The 26,244-nt window shown below is 34.4% G+C and overlaps 1 protein-coding gene across 4 annotated transcripts in view; it reads left to right on the forward strand.

The window, feature by feature from the left end:
- The window catches only part of POLR3G (RNA polymerase III subunit G), a 42,374-nt gene that overhangs the window by 4,609 nt on the left and 11,521 nt on the right, over window positions 1-26,244 (forward strand). For 2 of the 4 annotated variants that reach the window (XM_010997240.3, XM_031448098.2), the window contains exons 2-8: window positions 3,785-3,944; window positions 6,168-6,297; window positions 10,961-11,017; window positions 13,569-13,619; window positions 16,608-16,690; window positions 20,533-20,679; window positions 23,846-26,166. In XM_010997240.3, coding sequence (XP_010995542.2) covers window positions 3,828-3,944; window positions 6,168-6,297; window positions 10,961-11,017; window positions 13,569-13,619; window positions 16,608-16,690; window positions 20,533-20,679; window positions 23,846-23,932 — 672 coding nt within the window. In that variant the 5' untranslated portion in view covers window positions 3,785-3,827 and the 3' untranslated portion in view covers window positions 23,933-26,166. Of the gene's footprint in view, window positions 1-3,784; window positions 3,945-6,167; window positions 6,298-10,960; window positions 11,018-13,568; window positions 13,620-16,607; window positions 16,691-20,532; window positions 20,680-23,845; window positions 26,167-26,244 lie in introns of those variants that run through there. The other 2 variants (XM_010997241.3, XM_031448134.2) reach the window with 2 other exon arrangements.

The raw sequence follows: 26,244 nt of genomic DNA on the forward strand, positions 1-26,244 counted from the left end.
TAAGAAGAGAAGCAGACAAAAAAAATGCTCATGGGAATTTTATTAGAGCCTATTGAAGAGATAGTTTTAAAAAGGAAGAGGCAATAATGAGCAGTGTGCTTTGAAGTCCAAGAGCATAAACAAGGGAAAGGGGGCTGTAGATTTTGCCATGGAGGACCACTCGGGACCTTTGCATTTCAGCATCTGCCTGAGTATAGTTCCCATCACAAGGAAGATAAAAGCCAAACTCTTAAACACAGCTCACACAGGGCTCCACAAGATCTGGTCTTAAACCAGCCTCTCCTTGCTCCTTGCTGCTCCATGATCTTCTCGTTCCTCAGACACTCCCAGCTTGTGGCTTTCTCCTCTGCCCTTGCTCCTCCTTCTGTCCATAGCCGTCTTCACCCCACTCCTCCATCTCATAGCTCACAGCCCCTGTACAGCACACTGCTCAGGTGTAGCCTCCTCGGAAAGACTCACCTTGTGTGAAAAAGTCATGACCACACCCCTTTGTTACTCTCTACCCCTTACCATGATTTGTTTTTCTTCAGAGCTGTATTGATTTTCTAGGGCTATTGTAACATATTACCACAAATTGGGTGATGCCAAACAACAGAGATGTGTTCTCTCACAGTTCTAGAGGCCAGTAGTCTGAAATCAAGATATCAGCAGAGTATATTCCTTCTGGAGGCTCAGAGGGAGAATCTGTTCTGTGCCTCTGTTTCAGCCTCTGGTGGTTCCTGGCACTCCTTGGTGCTCCTGGGTTGCTGCTGCAGCACTCTGGTCTGTGCCTCCTCTTCACGTGGTGTTTTCCCTGTGTGTCTCTCTGTCCACATCTCCCTCTTGTAAGGATACCAGTCATGAGAAGAGGGCTCACCCTTATCTAATTTGATCTCACTTTAATCTTAATTCGATTACATCTTCAAAGACTTTATTTCCAAATAAGGAAGGTCACATTCACATGTTCCAGGAGTTAGGACTTCAGTGTATTTTGGGGGGAGACATAATTCAACCCACAATGGGAGCACATAATACTATGTTTCATACTTATTTGTTTACTTGTGTCCTTTAATCCACTGAAATATAAGCCCTGAAGGCAGGGGCCTGGTTTTGTTCAGTACTCTCTGGGTCCTACCACACTGCCTGGAATGCTCAATATTAGTTGGATGAAATTGACCCACATGAAGTAGAGGAAGATTTGGATAGTGAGGAAATGGGGAAATCTAGTTAAAAAAAAAAACAACTGTTTATTCAAGAAATTTAGCAGGGTGAGAAAGGAACAAGGTAGTGTTTGAATGGACTTGAAGGATTTCAGTAGTGATGCTTAGGCCACACTTGTGAGCCATTCTTCCCATGAGACAGTTACCAGAGTCCAGGGACTACTCATCTCTGCAAGAGAAGAACATGAATTTAGCGGCTTCTCCAAATATAGGAGAACTGACTCATGATAACCAAACTGAAAAGAAGTGGATTTGTAGGCCAGAATGCCATGTAATTATTAAGGGTGTCTCAACAGCTAGGACTGATTTTTCTACTAAGGCAGTAAATACATTCACTAATGGTAATCAGTTTATACACCCCCAGGTTTCTTGATAAATATGGAATTCCAGAGTCAGCAGAGTATGATATTTCCCAAGGAATAGCCCATCAAGCAGTGACAGCTGATATAGTCTCTTTTCAGGGTGGGTTTTCCAAACTACTTCCCTGGGCTTTCCTCCAAAGTTTCTGTTTAGGTTTGAGGACTTGACAATCGCTTGGGACTCTATATGTTTAACAAGTCCTCCAGGGAATTCTCATGAGCAGGCAAGTTTGGGAAATGTTACCTACAATTGTTCTTAATCTTTAATTAATGGCAAATCTTGGATTGGAATTTAGTCTCATGGTCTCGACCTTGCCTACTGAGCTCCTGCAATTCTTTCTTTAGAGAGAGGATGTGAGCTCCTCTGTTCAGCTGTTTCCATACTTGGAAGACCTGCTTTCTGTAGGCACAGCATGTGCTTTAGTGACTCAGCAATCAAAATAAGCCTATTTGGATGTTTTTCCTCTCCTTTAGTGTGGACAAATGGAATGAGCTTGGTTATTAAAATAGGTACCTTTTCTGTGTGAATTGTGTTTCATAGTAACTAAATAGGAGGTGAGGGAACTTGATTCCTGGTAGAATTCCCGTTAATAAAGATTGATAAAAGATGTACATCACCACATTACAATTCATAATGGAGTAATAGATCTAGGCTACAATCATCAGTGGCTATGATTTAAAAAGCATTAGGTGAAAACTCATAGGAACTTTATACCAGATAAAACAGACTGACAGCCCCTGAACCCACATCGCAGAGAGACTTCGTGTGCATCCTGATGTGATGCAGCAGGAGAAATAGAGCATCTCTTTTAAGTATTCTTGCAAAAACTCAAACCCAAATTGAGTAAGCCTCTAGTTGCTAGAAAATACAGGGAATAGAGGAATGTGTTAAACCACATCCTATATATGGGAAGTTGTACAGTCTTGCTGCTCTTAAAGTGTGGTCTGCAAACGGGTAGCATTGATATCTTCAGAGAGCTTGTTAGAAATGTAGATTTTCCAGTCCCACCCTCGGCCAACTGCTTCAGATTCTGCATTTTAACAAGATTTCTAGGTAATTTCCATGTGCCTTAAATTTGGAGAAGCATTGTAAAGGACAGTGACCTTTTTTTTCCAACAGATAGATGGTTAGGAAAAGAAGTTATGGTGATACGGGAGGGCATATTATTGCTAACTTGGGCTTACAGGGTTAATGATACTCATTGGGGAAAAGATTTAAAGAATGTGCATTATAATCTTCACTATGTCCAATGCCAAGTTGTAGTGAAAGAACCCTAGTATAGGAATCCCTGATAATATATCGAGTTCTCACATTACAGCTGACTCTTGAACAACACTGGTTTGAACTTGTGTCCACTTACATGCAGATTTTTTTCAATAAATACTAGCACTACACAGCCTGAGGTTGGTTGGATCCAAGAATGGAGAATTATGGATGCGGAGGGCTGACTGTAAACTTATACACAGGTTTTTGACTGCATTGGGGTTGGTGCCCCTAACCCTGTGTTTTTCAAGGGTCAACTGTATAGTGTAGTCATGTTTCAGATGATTTAGAGATTCAGTACAGAACTTAAGAGTGACATCATTACTGTCCCTAAGGTTAAAGAGTACAGGTTTATCTTACCTTTAATTTAACTATTTCAGATATTTTTCTCTGAACTTTACATTTTTATTTTTACTTGGACCTCTTCAGAGTCTTAGAGCCCATTCACATTTCTAAAAGGTTATTGGACTAGATCTCTCAAGGGTTCTTTCTAACACTCAAATTTTAGGGTAAATAATCATTTAAAAATTTAAAGTATCTATGCATACTGATAGGCTTCAAGTTGAATGAAAAAGCAAAATGTCCTCTCTTCATCAGCCCAACCTTTCTTTGTCCACATTTTTTTGGACATATATCTGAGATCTTTTTGCCAAACCTCAGAGGGTGGAGAGAGTTGCATCAGGTAGCTGTGCAGTGGTTGGGGCAGCATCACAAAGGAGGCCCAAGGTGAGCCCTCCACCCGAGACCTGGGCAAGATAGTTGAGGCCATGATCACCTCGCCTGCCAAACATGACTAGATGTGATGGCTTCAGGAATCAGGTTATCACATATTTATTTTTTACAAGTTTTGCTTCCAGAAGTATTTCAACTGGGCCCTGCTACTTAAGGGGTAGAGTGTATTTTGCTTTAAAATGTTGGTTTCATTTTTTTCCTGTGATTCAATAAATCTTAATCATTAATAGTGTCTTTCAGAATTTTCCCACCTTTCTGGCATAACTAGTTCCAATGGCTGGGAATAAAGGAAGAGGACGTGCTGCTTATACCTTTAATATTGAGGCAGTTGGATTTAGCAGAGGTGAAAAGTTACCTGATGTAGTATTGAAACCACCCCCACTATTTCCTGTAAGTACATTCACAGCGGAATTTTCACAAGATGTTTTCTAATGTGTCAGAAAAAATTTAAATTCTATATAGGACTTGAATATATGATATCATTATGATATCCTAAAGAGTAAGAGAGTAGAAGAGAGTGTGTTTCACTTACCTTTAATTTAAATATTTTCACTGTCCTTTTCTGAACCTTTCCTAACTTTCAGACTGTCTTCTTAAAAATACAGAAAACTGTATACATCTTTCCCTGATTACGTTCAATATTTTGTGAACCAAGAATTATTTTCAATTCTTGCATCTACTATTGCTGTTATTGATACACTGCAATAATAAAATAATATTTTTAAAAGTAAAGTTAGGTTTTACAGTGGTCTTCACTTCCCACTCTACCAGAGTTTCACTTAATAATTTTCTTTTCATCTTGTATCTATAGAATTTAATTTTGCTCCCTACTATACCACTTGGCCATTGAACCTTTTTTTTTTTTTTTTGGCTTATTTCCTTATTTTATTAAAGTCAATTTGAATTTTGTTACTGTTTCTCAAAATATAAGCATTTCTATTACATTTAGTATTGCTTTTAAATTTAATGAGCATGCTGTAAACTTAATTGGCATAATTTTTAATCTAATGCTTTTGCTTTATATTTAGTTTAAAATGTAAGCTTACATTTCCAGATGTGCATGTGTTGTGGTATAAAAAAATGAAAAAATCAAATAAACAGATACTCCCTCCGGGAATCTTTTCCCTGTTTCAAAAGGAAACATCTTTTCTTGAAAGATTTCTGTAAGTAGAGGACCCTGGACAAGTGTATTGGGGATCTAGATGTCTCACATTAGGGAGTATCTACCTTTTGCTCTTGATATTTTGCCTTTTTGATGTTCAATGTAGCTTAAAAACAAAGATAAATATCTCAGGTATAGACATAGTATCACTTTACATTGATTTCTTTTACAATAAGCTCTTCTTCATGTATGAGATTACCTCTAAAGCCTGGGAATATTAGTACATTCTGTGGTTTTATACATGGAATAAAATTGAAATTTCTCATTACTGGCTAAAGGGCTCTGTCTAATCTGGCCTTTCTGATGCCTCTCTGACTTTTTTCGTACCACTATTGTTCTCACTTCTTTGCCATTCCAGCCTCCTTGTCCCCTTAGGTGTAGTCCTCTGCTGGTTTTCCTGGCTGGAGCCATCAGGTTACCCAAGACTTTGTTTGGATGACTTCCTGATTTTATCCAGGTCTCTGCTCAAACATGACTTCCCCAAGATTTGCTGTGTACCCTGTCAGACGCTCTTTCCTCTTCCCGGCTTCATTTCTTCTATGTCACTTATCACTATCTGAAATTGTGTATTACCTCATTCATTTATTTATTTGTTGTCTTTTTCTCCCCTATACAGTAAATTCCATGCAGGCAGGAATTTTGACTAGTTCATCATTGTTGTCTCCTGTTGTCTAACCATGTGTGGCTTCTAGTAGGCACTCAATAAATAGCTGTAGAATGAATGAGTAAATTCAGAGTAAAATTTTTTGAAATGTACCATATGCTTAGCCTCTGAAACCAGAAATGTCTTTACTATGTACCTTGAAGACCCACTTTTTTATGAATATATGCACATACATACATATATGTGTATGTGTGCATGTAATTTTTTAAAATTGAAGTTATCATTTCAAACTCCTGCTTTGTCGTTTACATGTTATATGGGCTTACAGGTTGTTCACTTCTCAGTTACTCACGGTAAAAGGGGAAATATCGATGATGCTTTAAATGAGATCATGGATTTTGAATGTTGAGTACCTTCAGTTTGTAGTAACTACTAGTTAAATGATAGCTACTACTACTATTTTTATGCTGCTGCTCCCACCAATACCACCACCACTGATTGAGGTTAATAGGAGACTAAAACTCTTATTTGGGAGCCTACATTTTTAAGATACAGAATCACAGTCAACAGATTGTATATATAGCAAAATGATTATTGGTGTGGTCGGTAGGAAAATTAGGACAGGTAGGAAAATGAAGTATCTTTCCTATTTCTAAAATAAGAGCAAAGTAGGAAATGGGCGCAAAGGTTACATAGATTATAAAAGCTCAAAATCTTTTAAGTTGTGTGTAAAACCTAGTACCTATCAGGTGTAGTTTTTCAACAAAACTGACTTTTTCAGAATGTAGGCCAAACGGATATTAAAATATTTAATTTATTTTTAAAAATTGCCTCTTAATATAAATAGGATACAGATTATAAACCAGTGCCACTGAAAACAGGAGAGGGTGAAGATTATGTGCTGGCCTTGAAGCAGGAGTTGAGAGAAACAATGAAAAGAATGCCTTATTTTGTAGAAACACCTGAAGAAAAACAAGGTGTGTATTGAACTTTGACTATGTGGTTCACTGTATACAGGTGATACATGATTTTCAATGTTGATTGATTTGATTCAGTCAGAAATTATCAACTACTTTGAAAAAGCATTTATATTGATTTAACAGAAAAATATTTTAAGCTTTTCAATATTTTTAAAATTACCTTTCATAATAGAAGTTTTATATGTTCAGTGAAAAATTATGAAAAACGAAAATATTAAAAATAAAAATTACCTGTATTTCTTATGTCTAGAGAACTACTATTAATATTTATTATATATTCCAGACTTTTCTTCTGTATGTGTTTTCCTTTTATAAAATTGGATTCATATTAATTTGTATCTTCCTTCTTCATTTAATAGCATATTGTTAGCATTTTTGCATGTTCTTAGTATTCCTAAGAAATAAGATTTTTAATGACTATGTAGTATTGCATTGTGTGGCTATAACATTATTAATTATAACTAGTTCCCTGCTGTTAGATTTAAGATTGTTTCCGGTTTTTTTTTCTTATATGTGTAATGCTGTAATTACTATCCTTATGCATAAGTCTTTAAGCAGGTCTCCGATTATTTAATATTTTGGTTAAAATTTTTTAAAGTCTTGACTGTATTTTGGCTTACCATTTATATATCAGATATAATGTGAAATATAAAATATGTATTAATTGATTATGCCAAAGACAGAGAGGAGAAGTTACAGTTGGAGAACGTTTGACAGTCTCAGACTGGAAGTGGGAAGTGGTAAAGGAAGGGAATCCGTTTCTGCATACTTAGCACAGTAGAACTATTTTGATTTTCAGCTTCTGCCTTTGACTTCTGCCTTGAAATTAGAGAGATCAATATCGTCCTTGAGTTTTCAAAACAACATCATTAAAACATGAGAAATTCATATAGTATCATCTCATTCCATTAGTATTAAAAATGCATACCATTTTTCCTTCTCCCTAAAAGACTTAGAATTGGCTAAGAATCAAAAAAGAAGTCTGATATAGTAATATTACCTGTGTTTATAAGAAGCATTTTAGACATTCATTTAATTTTTAAAAACATAGCTGCTTGAAGTTGTATAGTGAATGATTGGATATTTTTACCTAAAAAATACTGGCTTTTTTACTTTTATGATTATGTTGCATGCTTTTATCTATTTGAGTTTAAAAGCACTATAAAGCTCATTTTAAAAGTTTAAATAAGATTAAGTGAATAAATAAATATTCATTCTTATTGGAAAAAAGAATAGTGTAGGGTATAATTTAGTCTTTTTAAAATTCGTCTTTTGTCTAGATGATGTACTTAACTGAATGTATTGGTATTAAAGCACATGTCTAATTTAAAAGTATATCACACCATGAAAACATTTATGTGAATCAGACGGGGCCATTAAGGACATAATTTTGGTGCTGGTTTCTGGGAGTAGCTGGCTTGTACCTGGATCAAGAGGCTCTTTATCTTTGATAACTACATAATAAAGTATTTGAGAATATAAAGACTCTTTTGCTAATCATGTTGTTGAAATTGATTGTATAAGCAAAGTCTCAGACTGAGTCTTCAGATAACAATATCCTAGATGAATTTTCTCAGTCTCAGGTATCAATGAGTAAATAATGTATCTCTCAGAATGAACAGGAAGTATGACGTTTCATACAGTTAATCTTTGAAAAGTACCTCATCACATAATATTTTGTGATAGGAACCTGGAAAAATCCTGCTTGCAAAAATGACATGTGACCATATTTTTTTCTTTTTTTATGGTATTTATGCACCAAATTTTATTTGACATAGTTTGTACCTGGACAAATGCTGAAGGCAAAGACAAAGATGATTGAAAAGAAATAGATTATGTAGAAATGAAACAACTTATTGGATTGACCATGTTTATTGGTAATTATAAATTTAATAATGAAAATGTTTTACAGTTGTGCCATCTTCTCTTCAACAAAAGTGTGAGTCCTAAATGTCTTTTAAATTGTTAGATTCTGATAGTGCAAGTACAAGGAGAAGAATTGGAAGTGATGATAAGCTTGAATCTATTAATAGAAATAAATTTTAATCTAGAATCACTTGGGTGGTGCAAGTGCAAGAAGAACCAGAAGTAATGAGTTAAAATTTATTAAGGATTTATTTGAAATCTGGAATCAGGATATATGAAATGCTTATATTCAAGATTTGTACATGACAAACCCATAATGCACAGTTGATGCACAGTTAGCTGCATGCATTTACCCATTTGGGGTAGATATACCTTTAAGACCAGAAAAATAATGGAATATAAATTTGAGTTTATTATACCTAGTTTCTTATTAATATTCCCATTAATTTTCTTTCTTTTAAAATAACAGTTTTATTTAGATAAAATTCACATATCTAAAATTTGCTTTTTAAAGAATACAATATAGTGACTTTTCATGTGCTCATAGAATTGTGCCACCAACAATGCTATCTAATTTTTAGAACTTGTTCATCATCCTTAAAGGAAATCCCCATACCCATATCACTCCCCATTGTCCCCTCCCCCAGCCCACAGAAACCAGTATTGTTTTGTCTCTAGTGATTTGTCTGTTCTAGACATTTCATATAAATAGAATCATATTATGTGTTCCTTTGTGACTGATTTCTTTCACTTAGCTTAATGTTTTTAGGGTTCATCCATGGTATAGCATTTATCAGTGTTTCATTCCTCTTTATGGTTGAATATTCCATTATATGTATATACCACGTTTTGTTCATTCATCAGTTGATGGACATTTGGGTAAGTTCCGTATTGGGGCTATTATGAGTAATCCTGGGTATGAACATTCATATACATATTTTTGTATGTATATTTGTCATTTCTATTAGGTACATATCTAGGGTCATATGGCAACTCTTTATTTAAGATTTTGAGAAACTGCCAAACTGTTTTCCAAAGTGGTTGTTCCATTTTATATTACCAACTCTGTATGAGGGTTCCAGTTTCTCCACATCCTTGTCAACACTTGTTATCTTTTTGGCTCCAGCCATTCTACTGGGTATAAAGTGGTAGCTCACTGTAGTTTTGATTAGAGTTTCCTTAGTGATTAATGATGTTGAGCATCATATCATGTGCTTTTTGTCCTTGTATATCTTCTTTGGAGAAGGTCCTTTGCTTGTTTTTAATTGGGTTCCAGTAGTTGGTTTTCAATATCTCTTATTCTTCTGTAAATTATTTGGAAGTAACTTAAAAATACAAAAAGTGGTTCACTGGTAATAACTGTTATTATTAATAAATGGTAATAGCTTTTCTTGATAAACTGAAGGTTAATTTTTTCAAAATATCGAAGCTGTTTTGGAGAAAAATTTTAAATGCAAATGCTGGGAATCACTCATTTGTGCTGCCTTCTCTTTAGAAATGAAAAGCTTGAGAGCAAGATTGAAGTCAAACAGTTGAATATCTAGAAAAGCTTCATCTCTTAGTTTCTGGTCTACTGCTTATTTTAGTTATCTTTGTCTAACACCATAGTCTTAGTTTTATTTGGAAGCATTTTTTTAAATTGAAGTATAATGATGTACAATATTATATGTTACAAGTGTATGATATAGTGAGTGATTCACCATTTTTAAAGGTTATACACCATTTATAGTTATTATAAAATATTGGCTGTATTCCCTGTGTTGTACAATATATCCTTGAATCTTATTTTATATCTAATAGTTGGTACCTCTTAATTCCTTACCCCTATCTTGCCCCTCCCCACTTCCCTCTCCTCACTGGTAACCAATATATCTGGGAGTCTACGGAAGCATTTTTTTTTTAAACATGGAAGAAAAATCAGTATGTATTTGGTCCATGATTTTTGTATTTTTATCTTTTATATTACCTTCTGCTTTTCATGACAATAATCCTAAACCAGTTTTTATGATGAACCATGGTTTCAAGCAATTGTGTAATGGTGTCACTTGCCAACTTGTGCTGTTGGAAAAGGGTTTGGGCTCTCATCGAGGGAGTTTCTTGTGGAAAAGTGGGCACAGCAGAACAGGAGCCACAGTTGTGGCTCTCCTGTTTTTGGTGAGCTCAAAAGGTCCCTGCAGAGTTGTCAGCAGTGATGTGGAAGGCTTGCAGCCTGCTCATTCATGTACCATCAAGTCCAACCTTGTCTACTCCTGCCCTTTTTCCCACTCTCTTCCCCAGGGGGTTGTGAAAAGTGGCTCATTGAGAAGCCTAACTGAGTGTGTGTATTAAGTGCTGGAGGTAAGCAGCCCTCCACCCCCACTTCAGTACTTAATACCTCCCAGTTACGTAAGGTCTAAAGATTGGGAGCTGGAGGCCACTATCACAAGAAGGAAATAGAAGATGCCGAGTAGACCCCTTACCTTTATGTGTAAATGGCTTCCTGACCTGGCTTTGGGCTTTTGTGAATATTCTCAAAGGTGAGTGAAATTGTCTGGTTCTAAGAACCATGATTAGGGTTTAGGTCCCCACTCAGGTTCAGCCATTCATGTCCCGCTGCTTCTTGCCTCTTCCTTAAGCATGTAATACTCCTTGAACTGTTCAGTATGTGTCCAGAAACACACTGTGTACAATGTAGGAAACTGTCTGTATGTGAAACAAAAGATGTTATCTGGTGTTTTCAATTATTTTAAATGAATGGCTTAAATTCAGGTTAATTTTTTATTTTTCTAATGAATACTTTTTTCTCTTTTTCTAGATATTGAAAGATACAGTAAAAGATATATGAAAGTGTACAAAGAAGAGTGGATACCAGGTAATTATAAAACTGGAAATGTTACAGTCATCTTTAAAAGCTACCACCCTACGCTGTGTTTTGTTTTGTTTTGTTTTTTTAGGACAAATTTTCTATTTTCACCATAGGAAAATAGGGTCTGGCTATTTTCCTGTAATTAATTAGTGACATTTATCTTTTGAAAACTCAGATGAAAAGATTTTTATATTGTAACAAGGAAGAGTTGAAGTGTTTTGTGAAAGTTCTTAGAATACTTTTTTTTTTAATGAAATAGGACTTACCAAACCGACTACTGAGTTTTCCACTTTCATTTGCCAGAATCACAGTTTTAATCTATAGTCCTCACTTCTGTGCTCCTGGGTGATCTTATAGCTTTTGAGGAGAAAACAGGTTTAGTTTTCTGGATATTTTAAGCCAAGCCCATGGCATAGACTGTTTTGGTTGTTAAGATGCCTTTTCAATAGAACCATACCTAAGAGAGTTTTTTTCAACATTTGCAAATTTGCCTTGGCTACAGACACAGTGGAAGGGGCTGCAGAGATCTCATCCAGTTCATTCATTTTGCAGAAAAGAAAAACAGTTGCCATAGAAAAGAAGTGACCTGTCAGGGCAACTTGGACAGAACTGCTAGAACCAAGGTCTCCTCATTTTAACTCACTTTCCTTTGACATCTGTGTCCTTGGTGTGTTGTAGAAACTGCCTGTTTGTAAAATCATAAATGGCCTTTACAGCATTATTGCTTTCCTGGGTTATAGTGCTCTGTCTTTTCAGTGCTGATCATTGATCAGGTTGTGTCCCTCTGGAAACATTCTCTTAGGTCTCTCATTTCTTCTCCTTCATAAACATTTGTCCCCAAAATGATTCTCTTTAAATACTTTCTCTTGATCATCTTTGGATCATTTGTAAAAATAGAAATATATTCAAAGCAAAAATTATTAGTTCAGGTAAAATAGCTTGAGATATAAATGTTTTCTACAAAAGACACTGAATCTTTTTTATTAGCAGGCAGCATTTTTTAATCCATTTTTATGTTGCTTTGTTTTTCTGATTAACTCTATGCTTAAAAATGAAAAGGACTCTCGTAACACTGTTGGTGGAAATGTAAATTGTTGCAGCCACTGTGGGGAACAGTATGGAGCTTCCTTAAAATACTAAAGATACAGTTACCATATGATCCAGCAATCCTACTCCTGGGCATATATTTGGGGAAAACTCCTACCTCGAAAAGATGCATGCACCCCAATACTCATAGCAGTACTATTTACAATAGCCAAGACATGGAAACAACCTAGATGTCCATTAACAGATAACTGGATAAAGAGGATGTGAGATAGATAGATAGATAGAACTCAGATTCTAAAAAGAATGAAATAATGCCATTTGCAGCAAAATGGATGGACTTAGAGGAGATTGTCATATTAAGTAAAGTCAGACAAATACTTGTCACAGGACAAATACCATATGATATCACTTATATGTGGAATCTAAAAAAAAAAATGATACAAATGAACTTTTTACAAACTAGAAATAGACTCATAGACATAGAAAACAAACTATGGTTACCAAAGGAGAGGCAGGGATAAATTAAGAGTTTGAGATGAACATTTACACACTACTGTATATAAAATAGATAAACAACAAGGACCTACTGTATAACACAGGGAACTATAGTCAGTATCTTGTAATAAGCTATAATGGAAAAGAATATATATATATGTGTGTGTATAACTGAATCAGTACACCTGAAACTAACATAACATTGTAAATCAACTATACTTCAGTAAAAATAAGTCAATAAATAAATGGAAAAAAATGAAAAGGAAGTGACAAATTAAAGGAATTGTTTAGTTAATACAGGCAAAATCATTCATTGGAGGAAATTTACTTTTCCATAGCTATTTGTATTTTTAAAGTTTTCAGATAATTATTAGAATTGTTTTTTTAATTTTGCATGTTTTAGAATTTTGATCACATATTTTAACTTTTGAAAAAAAATCCTTTATTACAAAAGAAGTACATATATACTACAGAAAACTTACAAAATACAAGATAGTTAACATGAATAAATAATACTTAAGAACAGCAGTAAGCATAACACTCACAAAGAATTACTGTGATATTTTGTTCCCAACTAGAGCTTTCTCTGACAAATACTATATGTATAAAAATATTTAAATGTTAGATTTATTTTTTAAATGGGATTCTATATATATTGTTTTGGAAGCTTTTTTATTTAACAGTATATCATGAATAACTTCATGTCCATAAATATTTTTCTTATGAAAATTTCTGTATTTAAAATTAATTATATAAATATTTTATAGCTATTAAAAGAATGTTGTAGAAATTTTATAGCACTATTTCAAAGCTATTTTAATGAACCTTTCTTCTTAATAGGAGAAAATATATCACTATTATAATTTGGTTCCCAGGCTAAATCTGTACAGTCAGATATTAAGAGATTTGATTTTCATTGCATGAGCAACTGTCATGTTCTTTAAATAGTTATATCCAGCACCAGTAATTCCTAGAGGAAACTGCAATTTTTATATTTCTCCTTTTGTACACACAGATTGGAGAAGACTCCCCAGAGAGTTGATGCCAAGAAAAAAATGCAAAAAAGGTACATTAACTAATATAATAAGAATCCAGGTATGAAAAGGGTATTACTTAAATTCTATCTAATATGGAGTTGTCAACCTAAAGCTAAAGTCAATTACAACCTAAAGTTTTGAGTGCTTTTTCTTAAAATATGTTTGGCATCTTGATTATTTTGTTGAACCTTTTTTTTTGTTAATTTTTTGTTTTGTTTTCTTTGATTTTTTTATTTATTTGTTTTCCTTTCTTTAATTATGGAATTTTGATGTGCTAGGAAAGACTTCAATTATGTAGATATTTTCTTTTGCATATTTGAAACTTTTTCAATGGTTATACTGTCTATTTTAAGTTTTTAAAACATTCGGAACTGGTAACATTTGGGAACTAGTAGAATAGAACTTTATGGTGTACATAAAATATCAAAGTGAAAGTTTCTGTTGTGTTGTTCTTTCATAATTCTACTGGGTAAGTAGTTGTTGAGCATCTGTCATTGCCAGACACTGGACTAAGAGGAATAAAACTGGGCAAAATGGGAATAATCCTTGTCCTCACAGAACTTACGGTCAAATGGAATAAGAACATTGAATACAATGCACTGTCCTTCCTGAGAGGTCAAAGAAGAGTTCTTTGAGGAGATGGAATTGAACTAGAGATTGAAGGATTAGTACGAGTTTACTGAGATGAGGTTGGGGGAGAGACATTGGAGAAATTGGGTTTTTTAAATGTGTTCTTATTGTTGAGTTTTAAGAGTTCTTTGTATATTTTGGATAATAGTCTGTAGGAAAAACACACACCTGTTTTGTGTTTCTCTTTTCCTCCCACACTGCTACAACACTGATAGCACTTCTGACAGTAGATGTATGTAGTTCTCCCCACCTCCACCCCCACCACCAAGCAATGCTCTGCAATACCAGCTGTGTGTTCTACAATTCAGCTCAGTTCTCACACTAACTGGAGTTAGCTTAGACCTCCCAGGATAAAGGCTCAGTTCCAGGAGACTACTCCCTACTGCAGATGCCAATTGCAGGTAGTATATCTCCAGGTTACCCACAATTTCTGTCTGACCTGACTGCAAATCAGAGGTTCCCATGACCACCCCCTCCCCCGAGTTTGAATTTGATTTGTTAGAACAGCTCACAGAACTCAGGGAAACATTTACTTACATTTACCAGTTTATTGTGTAACAAAGGTTGTGATAGAGGGTACAGATGAACAGTCAGGTGAAGAGATACATAAGGTAAAGTCTGGAAGTTCCCCAGTGCAGGAACTTCTGTCTCTGTAGAATTGGGATGTTCCATTATCCAGTGTGTGGATGTGTTCACCTACCCAGAAACTCTCAGAACCAAATACTTAAAGAATTTTTACAGAGGCTTCATCACACAGGTATGATCAATCATTAACTCAATCTCCAGCCCCTCTTCCCTTGCCCAAGGGATGGGAGATGGGGCTGAAAGTTTCAGGCCTCTAATCATGGCTTGGTCTATCTGGTAGCCAGCCTTATCTTCAAGAAGCTACCCCAGGAGCCCACCAAGAGTCACCTCCTTAGAGCAAAAGACACTTGTCACCCAGTAAATTCCAAGGGATTTTCACACTCTGTGTCAGAAACCAGAGTCTTCGACCCCAGTCATTATTGCTCTTATCACTTAGGAAGATATAAGGGTTTTAGGACTTCTGTGCCAGGAATCTGGAGCCGAGACCAACGTATATTTTTCCTATTGTTTCACACAGTCCTTTATCAAGAATGTCTTTTGCAAATATTTTCTCCCAGTCTGTAGCTTGTCTTATCTGTTTTACACTGTCTTTCACAGAGCAGAAGTTTTTAATTTTAATGTAGTCCAGATTATCAATTCTTTTTTTCATGAACCATGCCTTTGATGTTGCATCTGAAGTGTCATCACCAAACTCAAGATCGTCTGAATTTTCTCCTATATTGTATTTTAGGAGTTTTATAGTTTTGTATTTTACCTTTAGGTCTGTGATCCATTTTGAGTTAATTTTTGTGAAGGGTGTAAAGTCTGTGTAAGTTCATTTTTTTTTTTTGGTATGTAATACTTTTTGATCACAATGGAACAATTTTATCGCATGTCATAATGTTTTGGTAACCGACTAGCAGGATCTATTTATACCTTGAAGTTTCAGAGTAGCCTCAAAATGTAATATTTTTGCTATGGCTTGAAAATTACATATCCCAAAGCCATTCAAACATTTTATTTATATTGTTTAGGGTTTTCAGATTCATATGGTAAGTGTGTTCATTTTAACTATTTTAATCTTCATCCCAAAGATAATGCTATATTGCGCTGAATATAACCTCTTTCTCATCTCTTTAACCTTTGGCAAGTGCTTATTTATTCTGTATTTGCTTATTTGTTTTTTAATTGAAGTATAGTTTACTTGCAATAATCTATATTAGTTTCAAGTTTATAATACAGTGATTCAGTACTTTAATACATTATGAAATGACCACCACTGTGAGTCTGGTTATCCTCTATCACCATACAACGTTATTACAGTGTTAGAAGCTCTATTCCCTATGCTGTACATTACATCCTCATGATTATATATTTTATAACTGGAAATTTATTTTCTGTTTTTCCAAATCTGGTAAGATTGCCCTGTTTGAAATTCCTGATCAGTGAACAGGAAGCCAGTGCAGGGATACATTTGTGAGAACCTTTCACTGGCCCTTTAGTGCTTCTACCTGAGGGAACAGTGTTACAATTTTGGCCCAAATGATATTAATTGCCAGTTCAAATTTTCAGTACTAGTAAAGAGGTATCTGGCTGCAGTCTTAGAAAATATCCTATTAAGTGATTATCGTGTCCTCATTATGGAAAAATTGGTGAAACGTGCTGATTTATTTTGTTTATTTTTTAAGAAATTTAATTCAGCCTGCAAATTGTGTGACTACATGGTATGACATACCACATTCTAGATGGCATATTAAAGTGCAAAGAAATATAATACACAGTTGCTGTTACAGAGAAATGTGTTAATGGTGGTTTTACTTCAGCAGGCCCCAAATCCAAAAAGGCAAAAAATACAGACAAAGACACTTCACTCACTAATACTGCAGATGTATTGAAAAAAATTGAGGTAAGGTTTTCTTCTTACTATTAGAACAAACTGAAAAAATGTCGTACCTCTTTTTGCTTTCTTCAGTCTTTCCACATTCTCTCACTTTTTAATAACATGTGCATTTAGTGCACAGAGTAACTAGAAAGATCTGAACATTGCTGGCTGGGAGAAATGGGGGCTCTGTCCTGTCCTCCCTACCACTCACCTGTCAGCTCGCCTCACTTTCTGTCACCTGCCTTCTTTTCCACTGTATTTCTCTTTTCCCCTTGCATTTGAATTATGCTTGGGAAAGAAACATGAAGGAGTTACACACCTAAATTGTATAACTTTTTAAAACCTTGCAGTGTTTCCCCTTTTGGTGTATTTGTATTTCTTTTTTTTTGGTCTTATATTAAGTGTAGAAGATTCTATTAAGGGAAAATCCTGTCTTATGAAATTTATTTTTATATCCTTATTTTTTAATATTTAAAAAATAAAAAGATGTAAAATTCAAAAGATTAATAAACTGAAAATATGCCCTCCCATCCCTGTCTCTAGTCATCCATCCAGTTCCCCTCCTGTAGACAACCAGTTACCAGTTTCTTATATATCCTTCCAGAAACATTTTATGCATAGAAGATACAGCTTTTTTTCTTTTTAATGACAAAAGGTAGCATATCACACTCCTGAAATTTCACTTTAATCACTGAAAATATCTTGGAAATGTTTTCATGTCAGTCTGTATAGAGTTGCCTCATTTTTTTTTTCTTTGGCTGCACTATAAGAGTGAACCATAATTTATTTAGTCAATAATCTATTGATGGACTATGTTTCATCTAGTGTTTCACTATTATAAACAATACTGCAGTGAATTGTTGTTAAGTATGTCATTTCACATGCATAGATTTCTACAAGTGGATCTGTTAGTTCAGTTGTTATGTGTACTGCATAATATGGATAATATGGATAAATATTGACAGATAATTTTCCATAGAGATTATACCAATTTACTCCCTTTACCAGTGCATGTATTACCTCGCATTGATGGTGATGATGATTATTATGATGATAATGATAGCATCTAGCATTTTTTTAGAACATTTTTTATAGCAGGCTCTTTGATGAGCTATTTACATCCATTATGTCCTTAAGATTTCATAACAACAGAGATGGATATTATTATTCCCTACTTACTGATGAGGAAATCGAGACTTTAAAACTTTTACTTGCCTGGCCAAGTTGGCATACCTACATGGTAACAGATACTCATCTTTTTAAGTTTTATTTTTGACCAGTGCTGGAGCTGGAGATCATATGTCTGAAAATAAAGCCAGAAGGATTGTTGAAGGAACAGTGATAAACTGTCAGGTTTAACTGTGGTGGAGTGATGGATGGGGTTGCAGAACTAGCCATCTTGTATTGTACTCAACACAGGTTCTGACTATTCTTAAAGCATCCTGGGAAGAAGTTGCTAAGGTGACATGTGCTATAAGGAAGATTGATCTGTACCTCTGGATGTGGTTTCTCATCAGAACAAATTGTGTTTTTTATTCTAACACCGTTTTCAGTACACACCTTGTTAAAACTAGAGTTTTAAATGTAGAAACCCCGATGAGCTAGCACCTTCCATAGACAACGTTAGTTTCCAGATGACTTTATTATTGTTTATTTCTTAGGCAAAAGTAGTTGCAAGTTTTCTTTGATAAAACTTCTGTAATGAATCAGGAATGACACACAGTCAAATCGCATGATTAGGGTGTGAATAATCAGACAGCAGTAAACTGGTATTTAAATTTATTTCTGCATGACATACAGGTAGCTCTCTCTATAGGGTGGTCTCTAGTATTTAAACTAAGAGAACTGTTTTCTGTTCATAAATGAACTGTTTTCAAAGTGTTTTCACATTGTGTTATTCATATTATCCTTGAAACAAATCTGTAAAGTAGAAGAGAAAAAGGAAACTACTGAGTAGATGAACCAAAACTAATGGCTTAACACAAAAAGAATGAAGTAGTGAGACAATATGTGTGTTCTGAGATCTTTTTTCTAAGTTTCGTAAATCTGCTATTTGTTAACCGATTTGGCTGTTTTATTGGTTTGATTTAGGTCTATGTGGTAGAAACAAAGTTGAGGTTATTTATTTAAAGATATTTGAGGCAGTAGAAATCAAGACTTCCTAGTCCTTACATAGCACTGAATGAATTCTGTATTTTAAAAATATTTTTACATAACTAGTTTAAATAATTCTATTGCTAATTATGAAATAATAGCTAATAACATATTTTTTCAGATATAGTATATACCTTGCACAGAGTTAAATATAGCACTACATTTCCCCTTTAACTACACAAACTTGTGGGTCGTAGGCCTTTTTACTATGGTTTGATTAAAGTAGAAAAGGAAAAATTCCATACATTAATTAATGATAACATAGCATCACTATATATGTGTGTGTATTTATAAACACTTCAAAAGAATCTATAAACACTATTTTTTTTACTTGCAGTTTTCCAAAGGGATTGCCAATGGGTAAAATTGTACACATTATACGGTAGTAATAACTTTTACAAGTTAACGTGTCAGTATGAAGATAAATCATCTTATGTCTATTACTTTGATCTTATTTGTTCTACCTTAGTGGGGTGGGGTAAGAGGAAAGGTGGAGTTTGAATTTTGATTAAAAATTGAGTCTATCTTCTAATGTAGTCTTTCATTGCTTTTGATTTCCTTAAATTCAAATTTGAATGTAATTAAAGGCATTTTTAAAAATAACTATTTCAGAACCAGTAATGGAATAGTTAAGTTGCAGTCACTCCAAATACAAATTATGTTTTTTCTCTATCTGTAGTTTACAGAGCAAATATCTTATAATAGGGTAGGGTATTTACAGGTTTATGAATTAGTGTTCTGATTATTGACTAAGAATAATCACATTTTAGCTAAAGTAATCTTATGCCATATTATGAGTATTAAATATTAAAGTTATTGTTATACCTCACCTAGAAAACTTGTGAGATTCTATCATTTATGCAAATTAAGCATAGAACAATTTGGAGAATGGATAGTAACAGTAATGAAAACAGGTCACTTTTTATGGAAAAATGGAAAGAATTTTTGGTAGTCATAATAGAAATACAAAGATGTAATCTTAGAGTTAAATCTGTGTGTTATGAGAAGGTAGCATACTGATTTTAACAAGGTGGCTAAGTGGAACTATCACGTAATCAGAGCTTTTCTAACTGCATCTCTTCTTTGCCTTCACACTCAGTTGCTAATAAGTGCTAATGTTGACTGAGATTTGAGTTTTAATCTTGTTCTTTTCAACCTGCCAGATAAATTAAAAAACAAAAATCCCTGGGAATGGGAAGTAAAGAATGAGGGAGAACAGAGATAAGAACATGGATAATCTGCAAATAAGATAATTCACCCCAAGATGACTTGGTATTGCTTTAAACAATTTCACTTATAAGCTAAAACATAGACATTTTGAAATGTTCCCATTATGTTCTCTTTTCTCCTTTCACATTAAAAGGAAGACAGAATAACATTCTGAAAGTTCTTCTCCATAAACTGAATCAACTCAGTATTTTAGAAAGAGGTAGGATAGAAATTATAAAAATAAAGCATTGCACGTTAGAGCCGATATCCCAGCTTTACCTGAGACCCCATTATCAAGTAACAAAATCAAAGAAAATACCAGTGTAATGACAGGCCAGTGAGTTCTTGCTTTCTTGAGTTAACTCAGTGTCCTTGGTGGTGGCCTGGAGGTGTCAGTAAGGGAGGATTCAAATAAGGTAATAGGTAACTGTCCTCTTGGGGTTGAGCATGGAAGTCAGAATCTTGTGATTTCCATTTGAATTAATGAAGCTCATTTATACCAGGAATTGGAAAAGAGAGGTGATGGTGAAAAATCAGATGAGGAGAATGAAGAGAAAGAAGGAAGCAAAGAGAAAAGTAAAGAAGGTGATGATGAGGATGAGGATGATGCTGCAGACCAAGAGGAATATGACGAGGAAGAGCAAGAAGAGGTAATGGTCTATTTGGGGAGGGTAACAAAGCTACTTCGCTTAAGGATGATCTATTAAGTCAGATATATAGTATGTAATTAAAATAAACAAACAAAAACCAAGTTGATTGGAACCATGGGTACATTATTATCACTGGCATCAACTCCTTGGTCTCAAGAGAATTATTATAGTGTTGAAATTATAATAATACCAGATGGAATATAGGAGGTAAAGGTAACCTTCTAGGTAGCTTTGTAAGTGGAAGTCTACAAGTTAAGGAAATTGATCAGATTAGTTTAACTAAGATTTCTCTACTTATAATTTTAAGCCTGCAGCTAATTAAGGGCTTAGTCATGTAGACCTGAGGGGCAATCCCTGCAATACCACAAGGTTTCAAATCCTAAAGTGCAGTGAACACTATAATCCAACCTCAAGTATCTGACTGAATCAGGACTCACTGTTTTGGGTTTGGGTTTCCAGCTTTTTGAAACATGGTGCATTTCAAAATAAGCTGGAGTCAATGAAGATATTTTTAAGCAGGGCAAGTTTGTGGGTCACGGCCTCTTTGGAACTTCGTAGATGCCTCTTGAAGTTACCTAGGCTGAGAGTTTCTTCTCCATTCCAGTAACCCATTGTCTTCACTCCATTTCAGCTTCTCACATCACACTCTGAATCTTTTCTTCACCTGAACTGCTCCAACTATGAAGTTTTTATTATATACTACAATTACTTTGCATTAAATTTTGGATTACTGTGAAATTTATGTTGGTGTGCAGGGAAGGGTATGGATCCATTTTTATCTGTTTCCAAATGACTAGCCAGTTGCCTGCCTAAATAATTTTCTTCCTGCATTGATAGGAAATTATCCTTTATCAGCTATTAAATTCCTACATCTACTTAGATGTATTTCTGAACTCTGTTCCATTGATCTATTTCTGAACCATCACTAAGCTGTTCCAATCAATGGAAGCTTCTGATTATTTGTTAATATTTTTAGAGCATATTACCCTTCTTTTTCAGAATGTTCCTGTATTTTCTTTGGCTTTAGAAATGCTGTGTATAAAGTCTGTTTGAGTTGAGCTGTATTGAATTTAATATCTGTCCTTAAATTCAACAAGAACAGCAAACATTAGGATTCTAGTAATTTCAGAATTCTGTTCTGGGCCTTGACAGAGTCCTAAACACCACCAGTGGGTTTATATATTTCATTTAAAAAAAAACCTATACTTTAACAGAGATGTATATATTCTGAGTGAGGCTGGGTGAGGAATGAAAAGGGAAATTTGATTAAAGCCTTTCTAGATTTAAAGCTATTCTCTTTGCCCTTTTTAACAGTTAACTAATTAATGAAAAATTATTCTGAATTAACTCACCTGATACATTATCAATTTGATAAGCATGTTGTTTTAAAGAGTAAAATGGAGCAGATTATGTAACACCTACTTATAAAATTGAGAAAATACAGACTTTTTTCTTTCTTCAGTCTTTTGAATGTTATAATTAAAGAAAAAAAAGCAAAGGCTCAAATGAAAGCCAAGAACCACTTAAACCATCAGTTTCAACAGGTTCTCACTTTGTACCTGTATCAGGATTACTAATATCACAAAATTACCTAATGTGAATCGCTGAACATACTTGGAGGTGCTCATGTCTAAACACAAGTGACATACGCTCTATTTGAAATAAAGTATCCCTTCCTTACTCATTTCCACTTATGTGTACAAGTTGGCTTTCTTATATTTTCACACAAGTGTTGTTGCTAAGATCTCATTTACATGGTGGCCTCACTTGAACTCTCAACCATGCCACCCCTCCCTGGCACATTTAGCTTCAGGATTCAGCCAGGGGTCCAGACTGTTGGATTTCTTGACACCAGAGACCAAGTCAATTTCCTGGAGATGGTAAGAGTTTTAGCTAGATACGGCAACTTAAAGTATTTAGGGAGGACAAAGTAGTGATATGTATCTGAATAATACAAGTTACCTTTCTTATATTTATTTAAATTTATATATAAAATCCCACCATGCAGGTACTAGAAAAGCTGATATCCAGGAGACTTTCTTTTTTAGAATAGTCTCTATTTCTTACTCTATCATAATTCCTGCTATACACAGTAGAGATGTGGGGATTAATTTTTTATGGCAGATTTCAATCATGTACAAAAACTAGACTTATCACCCAGCTTTAACAATGATCAGTTCTTAGGGAGATGGGCTATCTCCTGACCACTCTCATTCACCCAGTCTGCTCCTGTCCCCAACTTTAAGCCCACAGCTGCTTTGGATTATTTTAAAGCAAATCCCAGGCATTGTATCATTTCATACATAAATATTTCAGTATTTAATCAAAAATAAGGGCTCTCTAACATCACAGTATCAGTATTATACCTAACACAATAAGATATAATCCCTTAATATCATCAGATACTAAGCCAGTGTTTAAATTTTTTTGCCTGGAAAATTTTTTTTTTGCTCATTCCAGGCAGAATCCAAATATAGTCCATACACTGCAATTGATTAATAACTCTCTTAAATTTCTTTTAAGATATATCCAAATGGATTTTTGAAGTTTTGATAGAAAGTAGAGCTATCTTGAGTCATTTACATGGATAACAGTCTTACTAAGCCATAAGAATTGGAATGAATGTTTCCAGGGCTTAATCCTTTGTAACTCAAAGACAACTGAAGGGCCCTGGATGGAATGTAACAATGGCATGTTCTACATTTGATTTGGTATCTTAAGGTCTTTTTCTGATAGGAAGCAAAAATCTCTGCTTATGCTCAGTTATGCATTGTGACTCAAAACCTCAGTTCTGGTGTAGTCGAATGAATGTTAGTGTAAATTGGCTTTGTTTCCTGAGTTAGTAAGTGTTTAGTGGTTTAGCTCTCTAAACCGTGTATCATCCTAGTAAGGTGTAATGAGTTAGAGGTATCATCCTACTGAGGTGTAATGGGGATCCATTATGTTCTCTTAGCTAGTTGATGCCTGAGAATAGTAGGAGATGGTGTGAAAGTGTGTGTTTTAAGCATTGAAATAGCAGAGACACTTCTTTCAAGCCTGGTGTATTTTCTAATTAGCTAAAGTTGGTATTTATAAACATATTAAAGGGACAGCCTACATTATGTTCTTTAATAATGTTACTACTCATTCTTTTAATGTTTACTGAGGACTGTATCATTTCACTTAGGAAAATGACTACATTAATTCATACTTTGAAGATGGAGATGATTTTGGTGCAGACAGTGATGACAACATGGATGAAGCAACCTATTAGCTATGAAATTTCTCAAAAATTTTTATGATACAGCTTCTGAACGTTGGGACAGACTTGTTTTCTATTTTATTTCTGATAGGGAGTAAGTATTTTATTTTTATTCCTGTTTTGTTGGACAAATACTTGTTACTAAAATATTCAGAACCACTTTGAGTTTACATAATAGTTACCATACCAGTCAGTATGACACTCTGACATTCCTTCCCACACCTCTCATCCCTCTTATGTAGTCAAATGGATTTTTTTTTGTATTATTTGGATTAGAATGTGCCTAGAGAGTTTTTGCATATTTTAATCTATGTATCCATACTTGAACAAATTATTCTCATTTAACTGCTGATCTTTTCTAAAACTACTACTAGTCATCATTATGGATTTCCATAATCTCAAAGTTAGTTTAATATTGCACATGGAGCACTTTAAAAACAAAGAAACTTGAAAATAATGTTTTTACTTTTACATATGTTCTGTGCTATTATGACTGCATAAACCTTCCTGAGCTCTTACAAGTGCATATTTTATGAGATGAAATGTTTAGTGACTGAAAACATATGCACAGGGAAAAACGCCAATCCTAGCTAAATAAATTTCACAGCTTACATCTCAACCAGTACTAAGACCTGGGATGAATATTAGAAATTCCTGAATTTGAGACCACCTTCCTACAATACAATATAATGAATTAATCATCCCACTTACTACATTATTCAAATACTTGGCTTATCAAAAATTAGACTGACATCTTATTTAATTTTGTACTGTATAAAAATTTGGTTCTACTCTCGTAAATCTCACTGCAGAATGCATGTACGTGAAATCTGTGAGGTGTAGTGGCCTCTTACATTTCACAGGACTCAGCTTTCCAACTGATTTATGTAACAATGCAGAATTAAACTCAGGTCATTTTGAAATTAAGATTAATCTATTTTGTTTCAACTAAAAACTAGCTCCCTGCCTTTTTGTTTTAGGGTGTGGGAGAAGACATCTAAAAAACTTCAGCCTCCAAAGACTCACAAATGCCAAAGATTTTCAGGGAAATTCATGTTATATATATGTCAAAAATGATTTATTAGTATTACCTACCAAAAGAAAAATTAATTTTTCCCTCTTGGGAAGATATCACCCAGTACCCTCTAACCTGAGAATCAGCCCTGGATTCTATTTCTAACTTTCCTATGAAATTCAACCTTGAACTCGAGCCTGGTTAAGTTTTCTGTGCCTTAGTTTCTCCACTTGTAAGCAGTTTCCTATAAAAATTGCTTAAATTTCAAAGTTTACCATACGTATTCATTCTCTCAACTTGTAGAAGTGATCGTTTTAAATTTAAATTTGGTTCTCTCTAAAAAATTGTAGCTGGGAAAATGATTGCAAATCATTTGGAGAAACCAACATGTTTTCCTCACAAAATATATTGTAATCTGATTTTCTTTTCTTATATTCTGTTGGGGAAAATTGGAGAAAATGTGTATTGCCTTGTGCTGTTTTATAACATGGCTTTCTCAGGAAAAAGATCCCTTTCAATTTTAATACTTCCTCAGATAATTCAAGATGAGCGTGAAGGCCATTATTCAGTACTGTTGATCACATGTGATTTCTTATTTAAATTTGCTTATCAAAACTTTAAAGATTCTAAATGGAAAACATGAAAACATTTTAAAGTAGCACTCTACTGTACTTCAGAGTGGAATCCTCACAGTTTCTAGTTGTAGTAGTCACTTGGGATTGATAATTAACATAAGTTTTTTTTAGTTCTCTCACCTCTTTAGTACTGTAGCCAAATACAATTTAATTTATAGAAATCTTATCTCTATAGTTCTGTTTGTTTTATTATAAATCTTCAGATAACACTTGAGTTGGGCAAAAATACCAAAGATACAAGGAAAATTCCTAGCTTTCGGTTTGTCTCCACCATTTTAGTCCTGCAGATGGTAAGGCATCCCCTTTGGGCAAGGATTTGCCTTGGGAGGCCCCAGCCATCTCCATTTAAGTGCATTGTCTCCCCCAGTTGGAAGATCTTTTTATAAGTTTAATGTAGACCAATTGCGAAAACAGGCAGGAAATATTTGCAGGTTGCTTTAACCAGCATGAATCTTGTTTTTCTGGCTTAAAATCTCAGAAACTGTGAAGTTATTCCATAAGAAGTTAAACTTTAATGCAGAGATAAGCCTCTTACGTATAAAAAAAATTTGTTGAAGTGTCTTTAAAATTTCTATATAAGATGCAAAAGTGTTTTGTTGCTATAATGCTTATTTTTTTCTGTATTTGTTTACACATTAAATTCTTACAAAATTGTGTCCTTTTGTTTTATGTTC

This window comes from Camelus dromedarius, chromosome 3 (genome assembly GCF_036321535.1).
Source record: "Camelus dromedarius isolate mCamDro1 chromosome 3, mCamDro1.pat, whole genome shotgun sequence".
Taxonomy (NCBI): Eukaryota; Metazoa; Chordata; class Mammalia; order Artiodactyla; family Camelidae; genus Camelus; species Camelus dromedarius.